The following is a 25,408-nucleotide window of genomic DNA, read 5'->3' as shown; positions in this document are numbered from 1 at the left end:
TGTCCCATCCAGCCGAACCCTACTAAGAACTTCAGGTAAAGATATACAGCCGTTGACGCGCGAGGTGCACTCACCGGGCATCATGTCCGACAAAGATGATATGGACTGCATCGATTGCAGAAACTCCAGCTCGAATGGCATTGGCTGCCGGAAAAAATCTGCGGCTGCCAGTCCCAGCCCATCCATTTCTCCCAGATATGAGGGCTGCATGTAAAGCTCCTGTCCCATAAAAGCCGAGGCATGATGATCGGATGACAGCGGTTGATGGGGAGGCTGTGGAGTATCCATTTGGATTGTGGCGGCCGCAGGTATGTTCTGCATTGCACTTGTCGGTGCTTCGGGCGCAGCTTGCGAGACTCTTGTCTTCGCTGCATTCCGCTGGGAAGATCGTCGCACAAGCGGAATAGGCGGCCGGTCTCTCACGCTGGCCAACAGTCCTCTGATAAAACGCGAATAGAGTCGCGGACCGTGTCGATCGTCGATGGCAATGTCTGGGGAGTCGAGAAAGTCTACGGCACGTTGCACTATGCCTGTGATCTCCTTCCGTCTGTCAGGAGTGATATAGCGAGTATATTTCGGTTGGAGCAGCTATGTTACACATAAGATATTGTCGTTGCAAACAATAAAATATAACCATACCTTGATCATAAATGTGCATCCGAATGTGACGAAGACCGTCTGGGCTTCTGGCCCATGCCGGAGGTAGATTCCTTCGATGATGATGAGTTATATTTTCGTTTCTAAGAAGAGTTGTTCATACTCTGACTCGGAATACCAATGTCGTCTACCACAGCGCTCACGACGTCAGAGGCAGCACGAATACACTTTAATTAAAATTAGTAGGTCAGGATCAAAAAAGCCGAGAACAAGAACGCGCGCACCCTGATCAAGAAGGGGTTGTCGTCGGCTTCATTCTTGCCAAAAGCATGTTGAAATCCGTAGGAAAGGGTGAGTAGGCGAGCATAACTGTACGCCAGCTTAAGCAGACCAGTACGATATCGGTTCTGAGCATTCGTCTTGTCTGTCTCGTCCAGACGAGCAAACCATGCGGCCCTCAGTCTTTCCAACTTATCGTCTGTCTCGATTGCGAGCCGTTCCAGGTTGATCTCCTACAAAATCATGTTTCAATCCGTGAGACTGATAACTTATCAAATTGATAATTATTCATACCTTGTTGAGACCAGTGGGATGCTTGGGGTCGCTGTAGACCTCGGCCAGGAATTCAGCCATACACATTAATTCAGCGTTGTACACGCATGTATGAAGATCGAAATTCTCCATATTGAATTCCGAAGAATTCCACCATGTCGCTGACTGGTTCGCGACGAAATCCGTGTTCCTGATGACCGGCACTTTCCCGTATTGAGAGCCCATTGACCTGTCTAGATTTACGCAGTTTAGCCAAGTCCGGGTGCGGTTGAGCATCTCGCGCGCATGTTCTTCGTTCTGCGGCTTTGCGGTGTTAGGGTGATGCAGGTTCATGTCGAGCGCAGTGCGGATAGCGTGGCCCAAGTAAATCCAACACCGATCTTCTTCCCAACGCCTCACAGGCGTCGGGTATAGGCTAAGCAGGATGTAGGCCTGTACAGTCTCGACGCGCTTCGGCCCACTCGTGAAGGCTATGCCAGCTTCTTGACGCGCATACTCTATGGCTGTAGGATAAAGGTCTGGGCGCTCGTCGTAATATCGAGATGCAATTGCGCAGACTTCAATGATATGATGAGGTTGGGGTCGCAACAAAGGGGCCAAGGAAGTGACGTACTGACGGTGAACAAGAAAGGGGAACGAATGTAAACCTTCTGAGCTGTGTAAAGAATAGGGTCCAACAGGGAACAAGACGCGTTCATCCAATCGAAGTATCTGTATGGAAGAAATTTAGCAAAATTTATTAAAAGGAATCATCAACTATAGCTCACATTTTGAATAATGTCTCGGCCTCTGCGGGGGTAATAATGTTCTTCTTCAGGAGTGGTGGCGTGGGCTCTTCACTGGTCGGACTGAACGGATCCAGATCGAAAGCTGTAACGCCGAAAACATAGTCAACACATTAGAGCTTGACGTCTCTGACCGCGTAGACACGTGACTAACTTGGTCGAAAGAAGTCTTCATGAGCTACGCCGACATCCGATCTATCGCTGGACACACTGCTTGACCGCTTTGTCCTTGGTTGTTTCACGCTCAGGGTCGCCATGAGTCCGAATGGGCTGGCCTCCGTCGGGATACTCGACATCTTTTCCTTCCCACTCGACCCACTTGTGTCCTGCCTTTTCGGCCGTGTCCCTTGAACCGGGGCTTCCATGCGAATATCCACCGCTTCGTCCTCACTGTCGGTGTGGTCTTGTACAAGAATATCGTAATCACTCTCGCTTGAGGACTCGTCCTCAGGATCTTCTTCCGTGAATAATTTCCGGCTGATATTCCCGCCGCCCAGGCCAATGAAGCCTCCAAAGGCCATGAGTTTCTCTCGTGCCTCAGCGATCCACTGTAGGCTCTCGCTTGATGTCTGGCCCTCTTCAGGGGCAGAAGATTGAGAATACGAGGTTCCGTCGCCTGAGGTGGATAGTGTCCGCGTGAGACTGCGAGGCGAGCTGACCGAGGAAAGGGTGAGCGTGTTGGCGATACGGGCCGTCTGCTGATCCGCGTTCTGCACCAATTCCAGCTGGGACATTAGCTCCTCTATCTGCGCCGCCTGGTCACGGATCTTCTCAAGTAAGACCTCGCGCTTTCTGTTGCGCGGTTGAGCGAGTGTCAAAATTGAGTCAGTGGTTTTCCGAAACGGGAATATAAGGTTAAATGCATACGGAGGCGGACGTCTCTTTTTGCGGCCCGGGATCACACATTCCTGAGCTGCTCTTGAGCACCTTTCACACGAATCTTGGTCATCTCTGAATTCGCATCGTACCTATCATAATATGGCGCTCAGCATACATAGACTTGCATGGAGGAAGATGGGGGATTCAATGGGTTATCATACTTTGAGACCTCTGCACCGTACACATGCCCTTTTGAGCCTGGGTTCGTCCGATGGACCATGTGGTGCGCATTCCATTTGAGAAGTGGGGCCTGGGTCAAAGTGCCCGCTTCCGCTTCCATCCTCCCCCTCGTTATCGTAATCGCCTCTCGACCGGTGGCGTTTGTGGGGATAGAGATTCGCGTCCTGAGACTGAGGTAGGCCTGGTGAAGATTCATATTTATAATGAAGTGGTGGGTAGTTGGATGGACCAATGGATTGGAAACCAGGAGAAACGGATTCAGGAGAGGTGGTGAAGGGCTGAGAGGATATGCCCGCGCTGAAGGGGTTGGCTGTGACTACAGGTGCCGGTCGGGAAAGCATCGATGGTGGGAAGTGGGCAGGATACTGCTGAGAGGAGGTTTGAGGATAGAATGACGGAGCGCTGGTGGATGGATGGGGTTCGATGCCTATGGGCTGTGCCATGGCATGGCTGTATAGTTGGGAAGGCTGCTGTCCCACATATTCTCCACCGTTGAATAGTTGATACTGCGAATGCGATGGACTAGACTGCTTAACAGAAGCATAAGGAGGGTGAGTGGGGTATTGGTCAGCCGTGATAGAGTATGGGACATTCGATGGAAGCGCAGACGGGTGGAAGCCCTGCTCATCTTCACCCAAGTGCTGTTCCCATTGCTGGTCAGGTACGAAAGTATTCGAGGGGATGGACATTTTGCCGACTGCAGGGCAGTGTATGATCGCTGATCACCAATATACAGTTATTTGAGACCGCCGCCTCTACTGTGCTATGAACCAGGCGTCAGTCAGTGTTGTCGAACTGTGTCAGTCGTGCAGGGGTTTGGAAGCACACAAGCTGAAGGCAGGGTTGCGATAGCGAGAAGAAACGGACGTGGGCGTCAAAGCGCCTCTGTCTATAAGTACCAGCGTCGTCTCACCGTGAAGATCTATGCAACACCATCATGTATCAGCGCTTCAGCGCTCAAGCGCTCGACGCAGCAATTATGCAGCCTCAAGCATACTTGTCCATCACGTGGACGGTCTCTGGCTGCATTTGGGGTAAAAACTATCAAAATCTATGTAGAGAGAGGATCTGTGCGCATTCTCCACACCCTTTGGCCTTTCCGTTGCCCTTTTTGGAGCTGTCCGTAACTTTGCCGCGCCCATCGAGCGACCCAACAGATCACAATGCAGCTAGGTAAGGAGAGGCTTCAAACGTTCATACTCACGCTCATTTATAGTATGCTGCTGACCTTCGAATCCATCTGACTAGGTCAAGTAAACCAGGTACTTTGTCGGGTATCCTAACTACCCTCATGTGCGCTCAGCGTCTGCTGCGACTAGAGCAAGCTAGGGCATTAGCTGATTGGCACAATCACGCCTTCTTTCCCTCTGCGACGATGATACATACATAGTACACCTGTCTTGTACTGGCTTGTATTTCCTCAGATGAGCTGACAATTCCTTCAATGGGCTTACCAATCCTTCGATGACAACAACTTACTGTAGCAGCAGCAAGGATGACGTAGGGATTACTGTACCGACCGCGAACTTTGGATAAATAGCGTCGAATGCCTCTCCCTATCCTTTAACGCTTAGCTCTCACAGAACACAGAGCACACAAGTCAAGGAGTCCCACAATCACCGAAATGACGCCCACACCCACTCACATCTTCATCACAGGTGTCACAGGTGGGCCTGTCTTGTATTTTCCGGTCCGCTCAGCTGAACCTTTCGCGGCTTTCAATCAGGTTATATTGGCGGTTCTATTCTTCAGCGTCTGCTCGATCACCCCAAATCGGATACTTTTCAAATCACCGCACTTGTGAGGAACGAGGAAAAGGCAAAGAAGCTGCATTCTATCGGAGTCAAGGCAGTCGTAGCATCTTTGGACGACTCTGACAAGCTCAAAGAACTGGCTTCGGCAGCGAACGTCGTCATTCACACGGTAAATCAAGGTCGCATACCTTCAACTTTCCATAAGTTGAGTTAACGGTTATCAGGCCGACTCCGCGGATCACCTCCCTGCGGCTAAAGCAATTCTGAGCGGCATCAAGCAGAGGCATGAAAGCACATCTGATGTGCCGATCTACATACACACGGTAAGCATGCTCTTTTCCCACGTCATGTTTATGTCTTGTCTTGACCTTATCACTTTTCATCCGTCGTCCAGTCGGGGACTGGTAAGCAGTCCATCTCTCTGAACACTCGTCTGCAGTGCTTACCGGTTGATCCCAACCTCTTCTCCCGCATTCTTGATCACTTGATATGCAGGTGTTTTGACCGATACAGCTGCCGGTGAAAAGACGACGGATACCATCTACCACGACTCTCGACCGGAAGAGATTGAATCCCTAGCTGATACGGCGTTCCATCGGAACGTGGACCTGGAGCTTGTCAAAGCGGACAAAGAAGGTTTGCACCCCCCACCCCTTGACTTCGTCTGAATTGACTGTATCTTAATGGTCTACGCTCCATCAGGATATGTGCGCACATTCATCGTGGTGCCTTCAACCATCTATGGAATCGCACAAGGGCCACTCGTGGATCTTGGGATCCAGAACCCGTACTCCATCCAAATTCCTGCGCTTATCAGAGCCAGTCTCGACAGAGGCCAAGCAGGCATGATAGGCCAAGGTAAGAATTTATGGCCAAATGTTGAGATCGGAGAAGGTGAGCACTTCAGCACACGGCTTCTCGCCCGAATGTCTTGCCAATGACTCTCATCTTTCTTTTACTTGTTGATGTTGGCATGGCAGTGGCGGACTTGTTTATCGTCATCTTCAACGCGGCACTCGCGGACCCAAAGACGGCACACGGCCGCGAAGGGTTCTACTTTGGCGAGAATGGCGAACACGTCCTTTCTGACATCTCGAAAGCGATTGGGAAAGTCATGGTTAGGCTTGGCAAAGCCAAAACTGCTGAGCCGACGACGTTCACAGAAGATGAAGTGTTTAAATACTTTGGGGTGTGTCGGGACGTTTTCCTCTGCCGCTAAATTTTCCTGATTGTCTGTTATTTTGTGTAGAGCGCCTACCTCGGCACAAACTCTCGCGCGCGCGCGGAACAGGGGAGGGCGCTTGGGTGGAAGCCGGTCAAGACGACCAAGGACTTGTTAGCGAGCGTACAGCCTGAAGTAGAGGCTATTGTAAACCGGCAGTGAGGCGTTGAGATGTAGGGTGGAATGTAGCGGCACGAGGCTCGAGAAACGAAATATATACCGATGGAAGACCTTGTAGCAGAGCACTGTAGTCTGAAACTATCTTTGTATCTAGTCATCGTCTCTGCGTGTATGTTCCTTTCTTTGCGGCAAGCCTGCAGGCACGGAGGCAAAATATGCATCGTCAAAGTTGTCCCTGAGTGCATCAATCAAACATGTCGCCTGCAGATCAAAAAGGCCGGATATATGCAGGCTCTTGGTATTCATCTCCATCACTCATCGTTATGAACTGTCCGTCTACTCCTATTGATCGTCTCGGGTGCAAAAGTAAATCTACTCAGAATGCATCGGATGCTTTATGTGTGGCTAAGTTAACGACTTGCAAGGCTACAATATTAGAAAGTTAGACATGAGTCGATGATAGCATTGGAAAGCTTTCGGCATTTGAATTTGCAGAGCTTGAGGCCTGGAAGACGACAGAAATGATGAACGAGCATGACGACGTCGACTTCCAGCCGCTGTTGCTATGCGGGCACGTGTTTCGGTGATCTAATTGAGGAGCGGCGGCCCTGCTCCGCAGTGTTTGTGTGGCCAAATACCAGCCAGGTCGACCTCACTGTCGACAATAGAACACAAAATTCCGACGGTGTTGGCCGACTAGCGCTGTTCGTTGATACTCTCTTTCGCCGCTTCTTGCTGGTCGTTGAATGTCATCGTTGTCGTGATTAGTACGTTTGCATCATCCTAATTTTTCTGCCGTCTACTGACCGTTTCTGTCCCTGTATCTTGTGTTCGTGATGGTGTATCATGACACTACCCCCACCCAGCTTGCAGAGCCCCGCCCTGCCATCTTTCGCCTCGCATTATTTATCTCGCAACTGCCTGCACGTCCGGCAGTCTCTGTACACTCGTTGATCACTCCCGCTCATTGTACGAATTTGTCGTCCTCCCTCCATCATTCCCGCCCAGATGCATATTGCACGGAACCACCACGTCAAACGTCAGTCATCGGATGACCCCCTCTCAGTCGCAGCTGCAGCCGGCATTGGCTCTGCGACTACTGCTCCTGCAGCCTCCGTCATCGCCACTGGCAGCCTCCTCCTTGCCAGCCAGTCCGCGGAGGCAGTGGTCGCTTCTTTCAACCTCGTACCCACGGCATCGGGGGCCATAACTGTCAGTTCAATCCCGAGTGCCGCCATCTCTCCATCTCCTTCACCTTCCGCCGGTGCCGCCGGTGCCGCCTCGTCCAGTAGCTCCTCTATATCCATGGGCACCGTTATTGGCATCTGTGTCGGCGCATTCGCTGGGCTTGCTGTCCTTGTCTTATTCGTTGTTTGGATCCTCAAGAGAACGTCTCCAACATCCAGCCGGCGAGCTCAAGGTGGCCCCTCGACGCCATCGCCCCTTAATGCCCGCGGGGAGGATGACCGTCGCCGGTCTCGCTTAGAGCCTTGGAGCAAATTAGGCGACGATGACGATAGGTGGGACGGCATGCAACATGCGACCGAGAAGGCTGGAGACCACTCTGGCCAGAGCGACAAATTCTCCATGTTTCATAAAACGCCCAGCATGCGCTCTGCATCGGACGAGAAGGGTCACAACGACTTTGACATGTCCACCATGCCGAACTTCGCCACATATCATCCTGATTTAGCGGAAGAGTTCGCTAAAGCCCCTGAGCGGCCCTTTATGGGTCGGATTGATGGGGCGCCTGTCATCTCCTGGGACGGAGAGACGGTTGGAGATGACTCTTTCCTATCGATGAGATCCGTGCGCATGTCGGATACCGCTGTACTAGCAACATCTCCAACCACAGTGATGGCACGACAGACGCCCCAGGCCACTTCTTCTGTACTGCACCGTTGGGAATCTGCGGAGGTGCTGACCATGGACATCACCGACACTCCGGCTCCACAGGATGATGATAGCAAGAATCCGTTCGCTGATGAAGTTGAGCATAGGAAGAGCACGACCAATCCCTTCTTCAATGCACAGCCTGGCGTCATGCACAATCCATTCTCAGACACATACACTGTCAAGGGACGCAAACGTCGCTCTTCCATCAAGTCACGATCAATCTCGACCCAGAGCGACGATCATGAACAGGCAATGCAGTCACTCATCGCTGCATTGGACATCCCGGAAACGCTGCCTCCTACCCCAGAGAGGGACATGGCGAGCAGGGTGTCGATGCAGCCGTCCATCAACTCGGAGCTTTTGACCGCCGACAACGAGACCATGAGCGCATTCCCCATGCCGCCGTCTCCCAAAGCTGTCTAACGGGGTGGATTTTCCCTTGGCCTTTTGAACTCCATCTCACATCCGTCACGCACCTTGTCCGCCCTAGTCACTTTCGATTCAAGCCTCTCACCACCATCTCTTTGCACTGCTAGTCCCTCCCTCTCTCCCCGTGTCACTCCGATCCTGCTACTTGACTCGCGTCCATCACGTGTTGTGCCTATATCCCCGACTTGTCCATGCCATTCATTCTTTCTCAACCCGCATGTTCACGTCTTCACGATCCGGCATCGAATTTCACATCTTCTTATAGTTCCCCGTTACGTTCGAATGTTCAGCAGGACCTTCTGTTCAATGCAGGTTTACGGTGTCTATACTCTTTCTATAGCTCTTGCTATTTTTTTTAATAATTTATCGTGCTTGCTTGCGCGTCCTCAGGCTGGCACACGAGGCTCATACGATACGGCTGATCAAATACTATATCTGCTTGGAAGGGCAACCCTTTCACGTGTAGACCTGCAAATTGCGATATGTGGTCGGTGAGTACCGATACATTCATGACAGGTATGCTTTGCCCTATAGTTCACTGAGGAGTATTGAAGACTATCGAAAAGTAAATCACCGGACAAGCAAAAGATACTGTAGCCCACCGCGAGGGTCGAACTCGCAGCCTTCAGATACCCGCCTGTAAGAGTCTGACGCTCTATCCGATTGAGCTAGGCGGGCAATGTATAATTTCATTGTTTTTAAATCATGTCAGATGGACTTAGGCTGCTACTTCTCTTCATTATTAAGGCCCTGGGTCAAATCCACGATAAATGCTCTATGATGTGTGTGGACCATCTAAATATATTGTGACTGGGTCAATGAGGGTCAATGTCATTTTGTCTAGGTGGATCCAGTATAACCTAGAGTAAAGACCATAGATAACCTGGCATTCCGTTAGACTGACTTGGCCAAGCCTTTTAGGCCCCACATCTAGTTAGCTTTGTAGAATCTCTATGCATCCTAGAGAGACCTGCAAAGACCTTAAGGCTTTGTTGAATACTTGAATATTTTAAATAGTTAAATTTGACCAAATTCAATGAGATTAGACATCATTGAGACATTTCAAAATACATTGATCTTAGTCTCAGACCTAGGAAGTGGGGTAAAATGCTGGTACCCATAGGTTTTATCAATATACTATCACTGGCCCTAGATTCAAACAAACTGGATGAAAAAAAAAATCCTACCCTCTCTAGACTTCACCTGGTTACCTAAAAACTTATATGAACAATGCCCACTAGATCTTTTTAAAGCCTATGTGCTTTGTTTTGGTGGAAGTGGGGAGAAAAGTTAGAATAGCTGAATGGTAAGAGGATAGTCTATTAGACCAATAGACCTTGCAATCATAGACTAATAGACTTGAGACTTGTAGGCATATAGACCAAACTATGTCCTCCATCCTACTTTTATCTCTCTCTATCCTCAGCCTTGTATGAGGCACTAATGACACCATATGATATCTACATTATCTCTAAGAACACTTTGATATTTGTAAACACAGTTACAAAGTGACTGGAGGCTGCATGAGAAGCTTCTGATCAAGAAGATCTTTCTAGTGTGTTTTTCTTTTTCTTTCTTTCTTTGGGAGGGAGAATGTTTGGAGGTTTAGATGAAGCAATTATATGGCATAGTATTAAGCTACTAGGCTTATCATGTGCACTTGATGCACTAAGAAGGGTTTCCTACGCTGATTGTGACAGCCCAATGAATAAAGACTATTGTGTATCTTTGGGCTTGTATGAGAAAGTCTTGGTTACTGTCAATTTTATCTTTGAAGAGGTGGAGAAGATATTGATTGATAATAGGACAATGTTTGTCACTGACTAGAAGGTCTTCCCCAATACAACAGATGACCTCTAATGGATTCCAATATATGAATTGGTATTCAGCAAGTCCTTGATAAGTTGTAGAGATAGGAAAATGATAAGAGCTTTGAGGCAGATCCAGTGCTTTATTAGACTAGGTATGTTTTGATCAATCTAACAAAGTTTGCAATGCATAGACTAAAAGGAGCCAGATGCTGGGTGTAGTGTAGAGATCAAGATATATATGAAGTGAACAAGCTGAGCTTCTTAGAAGCTTATCTTGACTATTTATAGTACAAGCTATTTGGGGCCAGATCTGAATCTGGTCTGTGTACCTAAGTGGTAAGTACAGTAAGTAATCAAGATGTGTCATCCTTAATTAGACTTCTACAAGTCTTGATCATGATTGTGACTTTGCATTTCTTAACTTTAACTAAGTATAGTAATGATATTAAATGTCTGTCCACATCAGTAAGCAATTAGGAACCAATCATGATTAACATCAGTAAGCTGTATAGGTAAGGAGAAGAAAAATGAGTTATAACCTTATAAATATGTGTTACCATATAAATAGTAATCAATCTGAGTCATATGCATAGCTCATGACCATGCCTTGAATCATGTGCCTAGATGTGTATCAAGTCATAGTCCTAGTTGTTAATATCTGAGTCCAGTATGTGACACCTAACCTTTTTCTCTATCCATATATGAAGCATGTGTTAGAATGTGGTCCTGACACATAGAGTATAGATAATTCAATAACAATGTAATATTAACATTGATAAGGGATATGTTGTTTGTCACACCTCAAAGCACACATTGCTATTATACTTGCCTACTGCTCAAACATTTCAAGCTCCCCAACCTATCCCTTGCACCAACATGTCTTCTTATCATAGGTGCACCCTCTCATCTCTGGCATATTTTTATGTCCCCAGTGTGCTCTCTTGTCCCTGCTAGCGGTGCTTTCTTATTTATAGCATGCCCTCTTGTAGTGCACCCTCTTGTCCCTAGCATGCTCTCTTGTGGCATGCCCTCTTGTTCTTAGTATGTTTTCTTGTCCTTAGCATGATATGTTGTTCCTTGCTGGCACATGTTCTTGCCTCTAGTGTGCCCTCTTATTTCTGGCATGCCCTCTTATTCTCAGTGCATTCTAGCATCCCTGGTTAGCATATTTTCTTGTTTTTAGTGTGCCCCCTTATTCTCAGTGTGCTCTTGCAAACTTAGCTGTTATGCCCTTGCCATATCTTCTTATCCTTACTATGCCCTCCCATCTTAGTATGCTCTGTCATCCCTGGCCAGTGCACATTCTCATTTCTAGCATGTATTCTTGTCTTTAATGCACCCTTATTTCTAGTGCACTCCCTTGTCTCTAGTGCACCCTCTGATCCCTTACATCCTTCTGTCCTTAGTGCACTCTATTATCCCTGGTCAGCATGCATTTTTATCCCTAGCATGTGCCCTCATCTCTAAAGTGCCTTCTTATTCCCGGTGTACTCTCCTAACCCTAGTCATTGCACTTTCTAGTCCCCAGCATACCCTCTAATCCTTGGTGCATCCTGCCTCTGTCTACAAAATAAATGCTGCCTACTTGCCCAGCTAGTGCATGATAGCATCACAGTTTGCCACTCATATCTCATACAGGCCCTCCTCTTCTAGTACCTTTACCACAAACATCTGTGCCATAATCACACACTGGCATACCTCTGCCATGCCCTTACTTCTGCTATCAATTGTATTTATTAACCTAGGCCCTAGCCTAGGCTCAAGCCCATTCCCTTGCCCACTTCCATTTTTACCATCATCTACTATATTCTTGTGCCTATGCCAGCAATCATATATGTAAGCATGAACTCTTTGCCTATGTGGATGGGACACAGGGTAGTAATAGGGTCCTAGGCTGTGGTTGTAAATTACAGATCATCATACTGATGTACTTATTATGTTGTTATCTTTCTTGTCTGTTGTAAGTCAAACATATTGTATTTTCTTGAGATGTGTAAACTTGCCTTCCATATATGCATTACCTAACAATAAATCAGATTTCTTAATTCTGTCCTATTAGATTCATACAAGACAGTTAGGATTTTAATGCCAATAACTTGGTACATACTGCCTTTTTTGTGTTTTTTCATCTTTTGCTAAGTTGTTCTAAGTCACAATGGTGATAGTCCAAGGTCTAGAAGAGGTTTATTTATTTAGCATTATTTAGATCTTTGAAGAAGCCAGATACTTCTAGCCATGCACCAGTCCCAAAGTCCCAAAGTTTATAATATTTTGAGGTCTATAAGCTCAAAAGTCTATTATTCACTAGTCACAAAGTCCATTGTCTACTAGTCTAATAGAATGTTCTCTCTCTATTCAGCCATTCCCAGAAAAGTAGAGATTTATAATGGAGCATTTGGACAGTTTGGTCACATTGGGTTACAAATCCATATTACACAGCTAAAGCAGCCATCTCTGATTTCAGACCATGACACCTGCACCTGTTACCTTGGATAAATGTAAGAGTGGGGGGTAGTTTGGTACTTAGGAGACTGTCAGTTCAGGATGGTCTATGGCATAGTTAAGAAGGGGAGACAGTGGGGACAATGGTTGGACATGACTTATTGGGATGCTAGCTGGTTGCTGGTGGAATCATGGGCAGAGAATAGATTTGCATTCTCCTTCGACAATGCTCTGTATCTGAATGTCATACTTGATGCCTTGTATTTTCATACAAGTGCAACAACATGCTGTATATTTTCTTCGTATAGCAGAACCAACATATATAAGCTATAGTAGGTTACAAAAAAAAATATTGACCATCAAGATCTTTCCTCATGTGCTCCAACTCATCTAAAGTATGGCATTAGGCTGGCAAAGATACATTTTTGACAATTAAGAATGTAAATCACCTTTCAAAAATCTCAAAATTTCAGACACCAAGTCTATACTATTTAATATGATTTATGGTCAAAAGAATGAGGCTGGTATATTAATCAATGAGCAAGAAATGCAGACTGTCCAAACATTAGTCTTGTCCAAACATAGGGCCAGTAAATGCATTTCCACAGGCCTTTAGAGCAAGTTCTAAATGCCAGATTCTTCTAATGGCTTAGTTGCCACATTGGCACAAGTGAATCCATTTTGTTGGAGCTTGAGACCCCTCTTCTAGATTTTGGAACTGGAAAGGGGGGGCCCTTCCTTTCCAGTCCAGATTCACTATTGTAAACATGTTTTTTGAACTCTGCTTGAATCTTGTTGTTGCTATCATCCAACTGCTGTTCTGCAAGCTAAGGCAAAAACACTAACACAGACAAGAGCTTCGCTCCAGAATACCTAATCATCATTGTGATATCAGAATCTAGCAAAACTAGGATATCAAGATTTACTGCATATGCCATTATTTAATATTATCGAAGCTGAACAGTAGATGATGGGCTTGTGGTATATCTGCAATAGACTTACCCATGCTGGCTGCACAGAGGCAGATCATGATTGAAGCTCTGCTTATATCAAGTATGTGCATTCACCAAGTCATAGATGGTCTTATGGTTCTGTAAGATTTCTAGTTTCAAATCTAAAACAAGGTTTGACTCTGATTTATTAATCTAGGACTGCTCTAAAGCCTGTGGAAATACATCCAGTGATAGTATACATACTTAACTTCTCAGCATCAAGTCAATGGATGCATTTCCACAGGCTTTAGAGCAGTCCCAGATTAATAAATCAGAGTCAAACCTTGTTTTAGATTTGAAACTAGAAATCTTACAGAACCATAAGACCATCTATGACTTGGTGAATGCACATACTTGATATAAGCAGAGCTTCAATCATGATCTGCCTCTGTGCAGCCAGCATGGGTAAGTCTATTGCAGATATACCACAAGCCCACCATCTACCGTTCAGCTTCGATAACATTGGATAATGGCATATGCAGTGGATATTGATGACCTGGTTTTGCTAGACTCCGGTATCACAATGATGATTAAGTGTTATGGAGCGAAGCTCTTGTCTGTGTCAGTGTTTTTGCCTTAGCTTGCAGAACAGCAGTTGGATGATAGCAACAACAAGGTTCAAGCAGAGTTCAAAAAACATGTTTACAATAGTGAATCTGGACTGGAAAGGAAGGGCCCCCCCCTTCCAGTTCCAACATCTAGAAGGGGGGGTCTCAAGCTCCGACAGAATGGATTCGCTCGTGCCGACGCGGCAACCAAGCCATCGGAAGAATCTAGCATTTAGAACTCGCTCTAAAGGCCTGTGGAAATGCATCCACTGGTCATGTCGGTTTGATGAGAGTTTCCGTATGATAGAAGACAGGCTCAGCTTCAACTTATACACAGAACGACTCTCTTCTGCGTAAGCTCAGCCAGAGACTCATAATACAAGCTTCCGCGAGTGCCCGTGATTTTTCAGCGCCGCTGGTTGTAACGACGTCGTTACATGTGTCGTTACAGTAACAGGTTCCAGAACCATACACAGCAGAGCGACACACTCGGTCGACGGTCGCGGGCCTTGCCTGCCTGAGAACTTTCTTCGATCTAGCCATTTTCTGGATCTTTAGCAAGGTGGCCGCGACCCGCAGGCGCAACCGGCGCCTGTGGATACTATAGCCACGTAGCCATGGCGAAGGCTGCATGCCAAGTAAACAAAAGTAGCAGAGAATGTTCGAACTCGAACTTCAACCTCGACCTTGTGTCGACCCCGCCTTTCCTCTCCTTCTCATTCCTATCTAGCAGGTCTAAGACCGAACCCTAGTGGTTCTGGTCGGCGGTGCCGACATTTCTGTCCATCTTTCAATTCTTGTCGCATCGTCCCGCAGTGCGCGCGGATTCCACGATCATTTTGTAAATCGACGCGTGCATTCCTCCCCGCAATATGGGAGCATGGTCATTAGTAAAGTACAAAGTGGAGCAGCTCGTGAGTTGGACAACGTTCAGACAGATCAGCCTCTCCTGATCGCATCTTGGCCTCTTCATCATCGAAAAATTAGCGCCTCCGCCTTTTCTTGTGTCGATTCATCGCATGCTACTTCTTTCTCGCCTTGGCATACTTCATAGGTCTGACTGTACTCCATTCCATGACCCTTATGGATGACATGGAAGGCGTTACGGTCGTCGAAGAAATCCTTGAACGACATAAGATTCTCCCAGGCCTGCCTATCATTTTGGACGGTGTCTTACAGCGCTGCAGTGACTTGGTGTCCTCCCAAGGGAAAAATTGTACAGTGATATCTGGAGCAGGGAATTTGAATGAATCCATCAGGATACTTTCCCCTCAGTTGTCTGAGGATATTGTGAGTGCCAGTTCTTATTCATGGCTGGTGTGGATCTACTATGACGTCGGACGCAAACTAGATTTTGTCGACAAGTCCAATCTTAGCAGCGTCAAATCAGACCGACGCTCTACCATTTCTTTCCGATCAGTGCGCTCAATCGATGACTTGGTTATTGGATATGTAGGCGCTGCATTCTGTTCGGTCGCTGGATCTTACTCATCTAGAGTGGAGCTTCCGGGACGCAAAACGAGAAGATCTAGCTACGATCTTCTTTCAAGTCTGGCTGTTGATCATGTCTCTGACAGCCGTATGCATGCTTCCTGCTCTGAAAGCATGTGGATAACTCACAGGCAGCGTCTTCAGGTTCTTTCCGATTCCATTCCTCATTTGTCGGTCTATCCTACGGTCTACTACACCTCATTTCCGTAGTACTGACAACTGTTCTGCTTTGTTTAAGAATCGCTGCACTGGCCAGTCACGTCCTAGCTACAGCATGGGCAGGCTTCAATGTGCACAGCTATCTCAAAGTCAGGAATGAGTACATGGAATTCGTTGTAACTGGCGCCTGTGCTGGGGTTGACGTGCTTGGTGGTTGGTGGGATGATCGCCTGAGACACACAGTACGCGTACTCTACAATGAGTGTTTATTTCTCTCTGAACTTCGTCCCTTCCGCAGGTCCCTGCCATTGTATGTAACGGTGTTACGCTGATGATGATGCTGTTGCTCTCATTCAAGATATATCAAGTAAGTATCCAATCAACCATCTTCTGCAATATCATTGACGTAGTTGGTTCGCTAGCGATATGCGCGACAGTCGTTCAACAGCGTGGGAGCTCCTGCTAAGATCAATCGCATGCACAAACTCTACCTTTTTTTCGTCATGACACTGCAACTGGCGGCATTCTTTACCATCGCAGCCACAGGGCTGTGGATTAACAAGCTCACCGAAGATGCGATCAGTCAGGCTGCCCACCATCTCAGATTGTACATGGCCGCGTTTATTTTCTCTGTTATCGTAAGTTCCCAGTCGATTCAGCGAATCAATTTGTCATACTGATGAACTACATAGCTAGAGGTGTTCTGGGTTGTCTTTGTGAGCGCACATGTATCTCTAACGGGTTTTCATAAGTTGAGCTTGTCAATCTTAGGGATGGTTATCCATTCGTCGAGAATATCGACCAGTATTCTGGATGTTCTTGGGCGCTAGTATCTTTGTCACCGTCATCTGGACACTCATGTTTTTTAGCCCCGTGTACCGTTTTGTGTTCAACACCTGGCCGTTCTTCGCGACCATGACGGTGACCTCATATATCTTCTTGGTTGCCACATCCGTCCTCGGTGCCCTGTGCAGACTCAATTTTGGCAAGGGACTAGCACACTACCGTAGGTCTTGATTCAGCTTCAAATCAAGCACTGGATTCGTTACTGATTTTGGCTTCGCCCATGCAGTCATTGTACTCGAGGCTCTCGCAGACGACAACTTCACCCCGGCCTCATTCACAAACGACCCCGAAGCCGCCGAGGGCAATATCCCCCGCTTTTCCGTCCTTTTTGACGACACCATCTCACGCCCAAAACGGGCAACACTCACGGGCATGAGCAATCTGTCCTACAGCTCAGATAAGACTGATGCGGGTGCAAGTTTCTTGGCGCTCGACGCGGAGAAGCATAGCAGTTTCACAATCTCTGTGCTGCACAGGGAGAGACTGAGGACTCCATTCAAAGTAAAGATGGACAGGGTGGCCCCCAGTGAGCCAATCTAAGTGCTTCGTGTGCGGGAGATTCGTAGCTGGTAGGGGCGATTTCGGGACCGTTATTGTAGCATGAGAGGTTGGCCCCATCCTTGCGGAGAGTGGATATGTCCAACATAATAGGGGTGTGTGATTCACGGTTGTAGCTGCGGTTGTATTGATCGCTACGACGGTGAGATGTAATGTGACAGCGCATACGACGCTGCCACAGTAATTTAGCAGATTGTCCGGAGGCTGGTCGCGATTTGATCAGTAAATGCGCAGTTCATGCACCATGGGAACACTGATTTATTAAAACCCTCACGCGGAAGGCTCTGTACCAGGGACTATCGAAGCGGGCAACAAAAGGTAACTGGTAACCTTCAGACAGATATATAGATAATGGCAAGAATAGACAGCACCGATAAGTTCTCTGCGGTGAGTTTAATCCAATTAACACTACGCTCTTCGATTCCGTTAAATTGTCAGTTCTTCAATCCTGGACCATTCGCATAGCTCGCTTCAAGTTCTGCGCATACACTCTTGAATGCCTTTCCAAGGTAGTCAAAGTCCGAGATCTGCCCACATAACGCGCTAAGATTCTCCGCATCAGCAAAGCAAAGGCCACATCTTCACACACCTCGTTCCAAATCTGCGCGCTGGCGCGCAGGTACCATTTTCCATTGTGGAAGAAGTGGGCCGCATAGGTGTTCCACTCGACGAGGAGCTTCTTCTGGAAATAAACGTTGACCGCGCCGTCGTTGGGCACGTTGGCGGAGAGCGGAAGTTCCACGTTGGTCATGTTCAGCGTGAGCTCGCCCGTCTCGTCTAGCACGCGCGTGCCCATGACTTCCGCGAGGCGTTTGCCGCCTTCGAGCGCTAGCGAGTGACAGTACTCATTGATCTTTCTCTCACCGCCAAGCCATTCACGGAAATTTAGGGCTGATAGACGGCATCGTGTTGAGAATCGACAACCGTGACTGCATCAGATAATTTTGCATACCTTCGTCGACGCTGAGGTATGGGGCGTAGTCCCGCGTTCCCGTCCCTACGGCTAAACTGAGTAAGAGAAGTAATTGCGATCATGACTCCCTCTGTCTTACAACCGAATTGTTCGATAAAATTGGGCGCTTCAGGGCCGCCCTGAGGGTCGGTAGGAGAGACATAAGCATGCGGGGTTGGAAAGGCAGACTTGATGATATGCTGATTCCTAAGGAACAACGGTTTGAGCTTCAGAATAACTCATAAAGGCAGGATTGTTGAATTACCGCTTGGGGACATACAGCACGGCACAGCCGCGCTTTGCATACAGCCATTTGTGGCAGTTCTTCGACATGTGCGTCAGCAGCGAAGGGTCTCATAGAATATAAATGGCCTACTGAAACCCAGAAATCCGGCTTGACTTCGCTCAAGTTGATGTCTACCTCTTGTCCAATGCAATGGGCTGCGTCGACGACACTCCAAACGCCCTCCTCATGACATATTTTCGTCAACTCCTTCCAGGGATAGGCAACGCCAGGATTGGAGACGATCCCGTCTATGACTGCGACGATTTTTGGCTTCGGTCCGGAGCCATCGTAGTTCTGCGTGGCCTTCAGGGCCTGTATGTGCGCGCGGAACGCGTCCACAATCGCCGAATGAGTGAGAGGCCAGTTGAGTTGAAATTCTCGGACTCTGGGGTGGGGAGGGATATCGCCCAGGTAGCGGATGTTCCTTTCAACCGCGTTGTAGGTCGTGGAGGCTGGTCAGATGACGGTCAGCAGGTTGATCTTTGCGAGGGAAACAAGCAGGGAGGCTGAACAGAGGAAATGAAGTGACACCGACTGCCAACGAGGATATCCTGCTCGTGCCATTCAATATTCCAGAGGACGGTGCTGACGCCGTGCGACGCATTTGGGACCAATACGATCTCGTCCCTCTCGGCGCCAACAAGTTTGGCAATGCGAGCCCTGAGCGGGCGCATATACGATGCAAGCTCGACGCGCATGAACCTATCAGGGCTCGCTTCGATCTGACGGCCGATTTTTTCGCAGTAGGCGGCTACCGGAAGGGGGAGAGATCCATAGGACCCTGGTAAAGGCGCGGTGGCCTCCATATCAGTACGCCCAATCCTGGATCATACCGCGCGCACCATGGTTCAGATTGACATATTTAGGGTCGAACCCGAAATACTTGTGCATAGCATGGCCGAAGGGCGGCGGGGTCCCACTATACGTCTCCAGTCTTTCGACAACAGATGCATCTACGGCTGACATGGTCGAAGCGCTTGATGATGCACTATGATAATAAATAGGTTCGATCAAGTCGAACTGAACGAGAAAGTGAGCTCACGAACGTTATGCTCGGATCTGGCTGCAGCGGAGCAGTGTGGGGATGGGAGAATGTCGACAAGTTGTGTGCAGCACAGGCACCTACTTATAGTACCAAGTGAGGGCGGTTTGTGAGTCACATGTGGGACGGGCAACTGACGGGCAACAGTTCTTGACTCGACCCAGTGCCGGCGGCGACGAGATTCAGGCAGGAACACTGCAGGAATTGGCTGCAGTTGGTCACAAGCTGAAGCGGATCGTTCCCACAGTCCGAGGGCGCTTCGGATAAAGGACCCGTTCTTATCAAGATCTTGAATGTATCTAGCCTCCGTGCCTGACCCCAGTCGCTTTATATACTAGCTATCACTCCAGGTTGTCGAACATCGCAGACAACATGTCGTCCGCCTTTTTCTACGGCACCTTGTTGCACCCAACCATCCTGACGAATGTCATAGGCAACGATGGTGGGCATCTTGAACTCTGTCCAGCCGTTCTGATGGTAAGATGGTTCTCCCGCCAGCGTCAGCTGTCATTCCAACTCGCGCTCAAGCTTTTCTCCTCAGGACCACACGCGGCACCACGTCAAAGTAGGCATATTAACATCCCCCGCGATGCAATCTAAACCAAACCTGCCTGGCCCCAGCGAGCAGACTATCCCGCCGTTCTTCCTTACGCGAAGAGCAAGCAAATGTTCGATCGTGATCTAAACTACGAAGAGCGATCGGTTCGCGGGACCTTGGTCATTGGCTTGACCGAATCTGATATCCGCTTGTTAGATCTGTTCGAAGGCAATGTTGTGCCCTCTCTCTCTCTCTCTCGCAAATCCCTGCTGCGGCTAATTCAATCGGTCAAAGGAATACGAACGTACACCGGTGTTTGTGCACCCACTGGCACCATTCTTAACTTTGCCATCTAGCGTTGTCCCCACAAGTGAGGCCCAATTATCGGTTGCGCCGCCGACAGCTCCTCCTCTTCCACTCCCATCTGAGCTTGCAGAGGCGGTTCCAGCAGAAACATACATCTGGATTGATAAGGTCACGTATCTGGATGCGAAGCTCTGGTCGTACGACGACTTCATCAAGGAAAAACTTCATAATTGGGTCGGGAAGGACAATGAGGAGTACAAAGAGGTGCAGAGAAGGATAGAGATGCAAGGAAACATCGTTCGGGACTTCTCAGAGTAGATTAGATTAGATGAGATCCGGCTCCTTACCGTTTGATATGATGTCAGTACGTGACACATTTCCCCCCCCATCTCCTATCGGCAGTGAGCCAAGGTAACCGCCGACTCCCATGACCGAGTCTCCTCTTCGTCGAACGGCCTCCTTTACCGTCGTCTTTATTTTTCTCGTCGTCATCCTTTCTTTTGGCATCGGTAACGAGCTTTCGGAATATGCTGGTCTTTTCCCTACCAATTCAGATAGAAAATGTAGGGCTCGACTTGACGATTCGTCTTTAATCCCAGTTGCCGTAACTTACCAGGTTTGTTGCAAAATAGATCATCCAGATTTCGCTCAATACATACACGTCCGTAATGTTTCTGCAAAAGAACTGTCTCTAGGTGTGCACATCTTGCTCGAATGCTATGGTTCCACGTCGATTGACCTGCATGTTGCAGACCAAACAGGTAGGCGCGCAATCGTCATCGGCGACATTCATGGCATGGACCAGGCCTTCCAGTAAGCCCATGATTCTCGAGTATCAGCGCTCTCAAGCAATACAACAATTCATTTGACTTGTCAGCGCCCTCCTGGAGAATGTCTCCTACGACTCCAAGGTTGACACTCTAATTCATACCGGAGACATCTGCGCGAAAGGACCACACGACGGCTCCCTCTCCGTCTTATCCTACATGGCGTCTCACAACGTCACAGGCGTACGGGGGAACCATGACCAGATGGTCATAGAATGGCGGGCATGGCTCGACTGGATACAAGGCCTAGAGAATGGATACGGTGGGAGGTGGCTTCAGGAGGCGGAAGCCCAGTGGGAGAAAGACAATGAGAAGCGGGATGAAGATGAAGAGAAGTGGACGAAGAAGCAGAAGAAACATGCGAGAGGAAAGGATCGCAAATGGTGGGAGAGGATCCCCGATGGGTGGGCGATGTTTTCAGACCACTACAACATTGCGCGGTATGATCTTCTTTCATGATCGTTCGTGTCCCTCATTTCACAACGAATCTCAGCGCGATGTCGACAGCGGATTATAAGTACCTTCGCTCGCTCCCATTGATCCTCCACCTCCCTTCGGAGCACACCTTTATCGTACACGCGGGCCTACTTCCCCATGACCCTACGCATTCGATAACGGACCGCCGACAGCCGCTCTCTCATCTCCCTTCGCTCAGTAAAACGATCACCGACTCTTCACTCCTTGGTATAGACTGGCCCGCGAATGTGCGGATGAGACCCACTGTACCTATCTATCGGCAGGCGCAGGAGATCAACTTGATACAAGAAATTCCGCAGAACACGGACCCCTGGGTTCTTCTGAACATGCGAAGCTTGCGGAGGGACAACAAAGTGACCAAGTACGTTTGTTTGTTCGACATATCCAGTAACCAAACACATTAACAATCTATCCCATGACGTTCAGGTCTAGCAAGACAGGTAAACCATGGGCCGATATTTGGAATGAGGTGATGCCACAGTGCAAAGGGTTCAGGGATGCCGCAACGCAAAGTCAGAACAGCAAATTGCGGTGCTATCCGTCAACGATCATCTACGGGCATGCTGCCTCTAGGGGACTTGACGTTAACCGTTGGACTATTGGCTTAGATTCGGGTTGTGTACGTCATGCTCATTGCGTCCTGAGCACTCGATTGACAGACGAATTTCGATAGGTATATGGTAGACGCTTGACGGCTATGATCTTAGAGGCTGCTCACAAGCACAAGTTGGACGTGGTCGCCCGGGCAGACGACGAAGACGATGAAGACGACGAGACCGACGCGGCTAAGAAGACGCCGAAGGTGATAGATTTTGGTGACGACGGTGAAGCTCGGCTTGCCAGTGTACAATGCAAGGAACAATGAGAGTGCTGCACGGAGGACGGTGTATATCTTATTTTACTTTCTCGTTGTTTCTAATGATATGGGGTTCAGAAAGCATCTCATTCGCGTAGTTTTCTCTTGCGTTTATGTTTGGTCATTTGTGCTTTACAACTTTCTTGGGTAGTGGTCGTTTGATGTATTGGTAGCGTCTGATAGACACTGAAGTACACTGATCCAGCGATTCCACAGTCCGAAGATATCTTCGTCCGTGGATGCATGGAGTATGTGTTTATACAAAGGTCCATTTCTGAATCATAATTGAAGATAGTACAAAACTAACATCACATATGTCGGTGTCAAGTGTCCATTTTATGCACAAGACGCCAACGATTCGATACAATTACACGGGAGTCTCACAAGTGCCGTGGGTCAAGAATATCGGGCTCAGCAGATGAACAAAAGTTCGGTTTGCTGGAATGATGTCAGCGCAATGACCTGTGAACTGGAATTCAAAAGGACTGACCATCGGGTGAGAGCTCGACAGCTGTGGCTTCTGACTGTACTTTGCCTTCAGGATGCCACTGGTGTAAGCACATTGCATCAGCAAGCCCATAATACACTTCCATTTTCTGAGGATACTGACCGAAGGTTGCCCAGAAGCTGCTGGTAGCTTTGCTGGGGATTCTCACCTGGATGAGATAATCAGTTCATCGTACCTGGTAAAGCGAGCATGTTCCGCTTACCGAGTGCAGTCATGAATGCCTAGAGGGAACATCAATTTAGAATTGTTCTATGTCTCTCGAAACCCCATGGAGACTCACATAGCTCATAGCCCCAGTCGCCGCGCCAGCTTCGTAAGCATCTGCGCTCGTCTGTGAATCCTTGCATCCGCTCCACGAGATCTGCAGAGCGGATTAATTCAATCCAAGGCGACCAAGTGGATGAGAACAAAACGTACGACGTCAGCAGGGCTCGTCTTGGTTCGCTTGGCGTAATCGTTGGCTTTTTGACCATTACCGGTCGCGGTCTTGAGCAGCCCAGAAACTGAACTGAACACGCCGCCCATATCCCCGCGAGCATACGATGAAACAGCGCTGAGCAGACCCTGGCCAGCTTCTGCGGCAAGGTTCGGCTCTTTAATTTTACCTTCCGTGGAATACTGCGTAGGCATACAGTGAGTTGTAAGTAGTGACTATCATGTATAGGAACGCACAATGTACGGCAAATCTAGAGCACTCCGGTTAGCATCTTTCGCGATAAAGATAGAATCAACACGTACCGAGAACGGAGCCGGAGTGGCAGGACTAGGTTTGGAAAAGGTAAATAAGGAATATACAAGGATTGAGTGGGACCTACGTCAAAGATGGCTGTCAACCGACAGCCAGGGGGCAAAGGCCGGACCATGATAGCATGCATTTCCTGGAAATTTTGATCAGTATGACTGAATCAGGAAAACCACTGTGAAAGATGCGCTACATCATCGACAATATGGCCGTTCTGCTTGAAGTCTACAGGATAAATTACTATGGATGTATGCCATTCTTGTCATTTGCTTGTGTGTCATTCGATTGGGGAACGAACCTTCATCGAACCCATCAGCTTCATCGCCGTCCAAATCTTTCGTCTGTCCACCATGCCCCGAGTCTGCGCCTTCGTTCAGGAGGGCCAGCAGTCAAGGCATCACGATCACTCACAGTGGAAGAACAAGGAATCATTAGGGCGAGCATCTCGTACAAGCCATTCCATGGCACGGAGCTATCACTTCGTGAATAATCTGTGCTCATTGATGAGGCGTGCAAGTTACCATGTTATCCTTAGTGGGCATCGACCGAGGACCGTTCTGATCGTCAGTCAGAACTACGATGTCCTCTTGTTTGTAACCAAACCGAGCTTTCAAAGCCAGATTGAACTGCTGAAAAGGGGTAGCCAAAAAAAAACTCACTGCAGAGAAACTTTTCGATATTGCGCGCATCGTTGATACACCCCTTCAACTCTGCACTCTGTCCAACGTAGTTGATACCGATCTGCCCCAACCGGCGAAATGTCAGCAGTGATAAGGGTAAAGCGTTCAAAGTTGTCATACACAAAGTGCTTTCTTTTTTCCATTGCACTGTGAATACTGGAAGTATGGCTGCTGCTGTTGATGGTTCGCGCCTTCGAATTGAGGCCCGTAATGCTGCTGGCCTGACGGAGGCCTGGCTGGGGGCGGTCCACCTGTTCAATCGGTTTGTACAGGTAAAGAACAGGACCTCTTCTGACAGAGAAAAGTACACACTGGGAGGAGCGAAACGTTCATATGGGCGGCTGTTCTGATGACTAAACACCGCGCGTTAGGCGGCATATGTTACACAGAGCAGAGATGCGCACGGCATGGGAGGAGGGCCAGGTGGGGGGCCACCATACTGATGTCCGCCCGGATAATTATGCATGGGTGGAGGAGGAGGGCCAAATGGAGGGCCATAGCTGAAAACAAGATAGTGTATTGGTTTGATGTAACACAATGTGTATATAGATCTCTCACCCAGGAGGTGCCCCCGGCGGAGGGCCATACGAAGGCGCGTACCCAGGTTGGTTGAATTGACCACCACTGATTGAATTTCAACAAAGGCATATGAATATAGGAAGATCTGGAGCTGACGTACGGAGCGGGAAACCTGCCGCCCAGAGGTTTTCATTAGTTGTTTGTGTCTGTGTCGGGAATGCATTTAAAACGAACATACCCATTTGGCGGAGCTCCATACGCATTATTCGAGGGGCCTCTCGACTGTCCAGGATAATTCCACATGCCGTTTGAATATTCTCAGTTGATAGGTGTTGAAGGTGAGCGAAGGTAGCCACCACCTGCAATGAACTCATCACCGCCCCCGGCCGGCAAGAAGCGGTCGCATCCGGTACT

At 48.4% G+C, this 25,408-nt stretch overlaps 9 protein-coding genes across 9 annotated transcripts; 6 read left to right on the top strand and 3 right to left on the bottom strand.

Moving 5' to 3' along the window:
- Positions 1 to 306: 306 nt before the first annotated feature.
- Positions 307 to 3,123, bottom strand: HETIRDRAFT_383013 (uncharacterized protein; the record flags this gene model as incomplete). Its single annotated transcript, XM_009546981.1, has 10 exons — positions 2,975 to 3,123; positions 2,802 to 2,902; positions 2,089 to 2,726; positions 1,917 to 2,019; positions 1,763 to 1,860; positions 1,171 to 1,706; positions 882 to 1,109; positions 761 to 824; positions 640 to 710; positions 307 to 588 (listed from the first exon to the last, which is right to left on the bottom strand). Coding segments are annotated over exons 1-10 (2,196 nt in total), but the record flags the coding sequence as incomplete, so codon positions are not given.
- Positions 3,124 to 3,975: 852 nt separating this feature from the next.
- On the top strand, positions 3,976 to 4,386 carry HETIRDRAFT_144155 (uncharacterized protein; the record flags this gene model as incomplete). The annotated part of the gene is made up of 2 exons (XM_009546980.1): positions 3,976 to 4,162; positions 4,222 to 4,386. The coding sequence occupies exons 1-2, from the start codon at positions 4,157 to 4,159 to the stop codon at positions 4,381 to 4,383; spliced, it is 168 nt and encodes a 55-aa protein (XP_009545275.1). The 5' UTR covers positions 3,976 to 4,156.
- A 183-nt stretch (positions 4,387 to 4,569) lies between these two features.
- On the top strand, positions 4,570 to 6,279 carry HETIRDRAFT_408967 (uncharacterized protein). Its single transcript, XM_009546979.1, has 8 exons — positions 4,570 to 4,660; positions 4,720 to 4,916; positions 4,972 to 5,070; positions 5,142 to 5,151; positions 5,243 to 5,383; positions 5,450 to 5,641; positions 5,728 to 5,936; positions 5,997 to 6,279. Exons 1-8 carry the CDS (start codon positions 4,618 to 4,620, stop codon positions 6,129 to 6,131), a joined length of 1,026 nt encoding a protein of 341 aa, XP_009545274.1. The 5' UTR covers positions 4,570 to 4,617; the 3' UTR covers positions 6,132 to 6,279.
- Positions 6,280 to 6,746: 467 nt separating this feature from the next.
- HETIRDRAFT_444533 (uncharacterized protein) lies at positions 6,747 to 8,872 on the top strand. The gene is made up of 2 exons (XM_009546978.1): positions 6,747 to 6,856; positions 6,956 to 8,872. The coding sequence occupies exon 2, from the start codon at positions 7,098 to 7,100 to the stop codon at positions 8,406 to 8,408; it is 1,311 nt and encodes a 436-aa protein (XP_009545273.1). The 5' UTR covers positions 6,747 to 6,856; positions 6,956 to 7,097; the 3' UTR covers positions 8,409 to 8,872.
- Positions 8,873 to 15,281: 6,409 nt separating this feature from the next.
- On the top strand, positions 15,282 to 17,243 carry HETIRDRAFT_426430 (uncharacterized protein; the record flags this gene model as incomplete). The annotated part of the gene is made up of 9 exons (XM_009546977.1): positions 15,282 to 15,497; positions 15,664 to 15,773; positions 15,937 to 16,099; positions 16,156 to 16,167; positions 16,216 to 16,224; positions 16,280 to 16,495; positions 16,550 to 16,573; positions 16,629 to 16,863; positions 16,930 to 17,243. The coding sequence occupies 9 exons, from the start codon at positions 15,282 to 15,284 to the stop codon at positions 17,241 to 17,243; spliced, it is 1,299 nt and encodes a 432-aa protein (XP_009545272.1).
- Positions 17,244 to 17,497: 254 nt separating this feature from the next.
- On the bottom strand, positions 17,498 to 19,465 carry HETIRDRAFT_444532 (uncharacterized protein; the record flags this gene model as incomplete). The annotated part of the gene is made up of 8 exons (XM_009546976.1): positions 17,498 to 17,788; positions 17,851 to 18,152; positions 18,214 to 18,258; positions 18,314 to 18,420; positions 18,479 to 18,537; positions 18,590 to 18,951; positions 19,035 to 19,280; positions 19,342 to 19,465. The coding sequence occupies 8 exons, from the start codon at positions 19,463 to 19,465 to the stop codon at positions 17,696 to 17,698; spliced, it is 1,338 nt and encodes a 445-aa protein (XP_009545271.1). The 3' UTR covers positions 17,498 to 17,695.
- Positions 19,466 to 19,878: 413 nt separating this feature from the next.
- HETIRDRAFT_439553 (uncharacterized protein) lies at positions 19,879 to 20,772 on the top strand. Its single transcript, XM_009546975.1, has 4 exons — positions 19,879 to 20,018; positions 20,083 to 20,106; positions 20,163 to 20,312; positions 20,374 to 20,772. Exons 1-4 carry the CDS (start codon positions 19,914 to 19,916, stop codon positions 20,701 to 20,703), a joined length of 609 nt encoding a protein of 202 aa, XP_009545270.1. The 5' UTR covers positions 19,879 to 19,913; the 3' UTR covers positions 20,704 to 20,772.
- Positions 20,773 to 20,804: 32 nt separating this feature from the next.
- On the top strand, positions 20,805 to 22,628 carry HETIRDRAFT_458561 (uncharacterized protein). Its single transcript, XM_009546974.1, has 7 exons — positions 20,805 to 20,948; positions 21,018 to 21,080; positions 21,138 to 21,198; positions 21,263 to 21,652; positions 21,706 to 22,050; positions 22,116 to 22,308; positions 22,363 to 22,628. The coding sequence occupies exons 1-7, from the start codon at positions 20,813 to 20,815 to the stop codon at positions 22,552 to 22,554; spliced, it is 1,380 nt and encodes a 459-aa protein (XP_009545269.1). The 5' UTR covers positions 20,805 to 20,812; the 3' UTR covers positions 22,555 to 22,628.
- Positions 22,629 to 22,800: 172 nt separating this feature from the next.
- HETIRDRAFT_38579 (uncharacterized protein) lies at positions 22,801 to 25,326 on the bottom strand. The gene is made up of 20 exons (XM_009546331.1): positions 25,233 to 25,326; positions 25,155 to 25,166; positions 25,034 to 25,099; positions 24,880 to 24,975; positions 24,788 to 24,828; positions 24,596 to 24,726; positions 24,455 to 24,536; positions 24,317 to 24,402; positions 24,207 to 24,267; positions 24,094 to 24,156; positions 23,989 to 24,035; positions 23,869 to 23,931; positions 23,792 to 23,816; positions 23,726 to 23,739; positions 23,471 to 23,671; positions 23,334 to 23,414; positions 23,256 to 23,274; positions 23,156 to 23,201; positions 23,036 to 23,093; positions 22,801 to 22,983 (listed from the first exon to the last, which is right to left on the bottom strand). The coding sequence occupies exons 1-20, from the start codon at positions 25,295 to 25,297 to the stop codon at positions 22,957 to 22,959; spliced, it is 1,284 nt and encodes a 427-aa protein (XP_009544626.1). The 5' UTR covers positions 25,298 to 25,326; the 3' UTR covers positions 22,801 to 22,956.
- Positions 25,327 to 25,408: the final 82 nt, after the last annotated feature.

Source organism: Heterobasidion irregulare (assembly GCF_000320585.1).
Source record: "Heterobasidion irregulare TC 32-1 unplaced genomic scaffold scaffold_04, whole genome shotgun sequence".
NCBI classification, from domain to species: Eukaryota; Fungi; Basidiomycota; class Agaricomycetes; order Russulales; family Bondarzewiaceae; genus Heterobasidion; species Heterobasidion irregulare.
The sequence above is the reverse complement of the archived record's forward strand: the minus strand, read 5'-3'. Positions and strand labels throughout refer to the sequence as shown.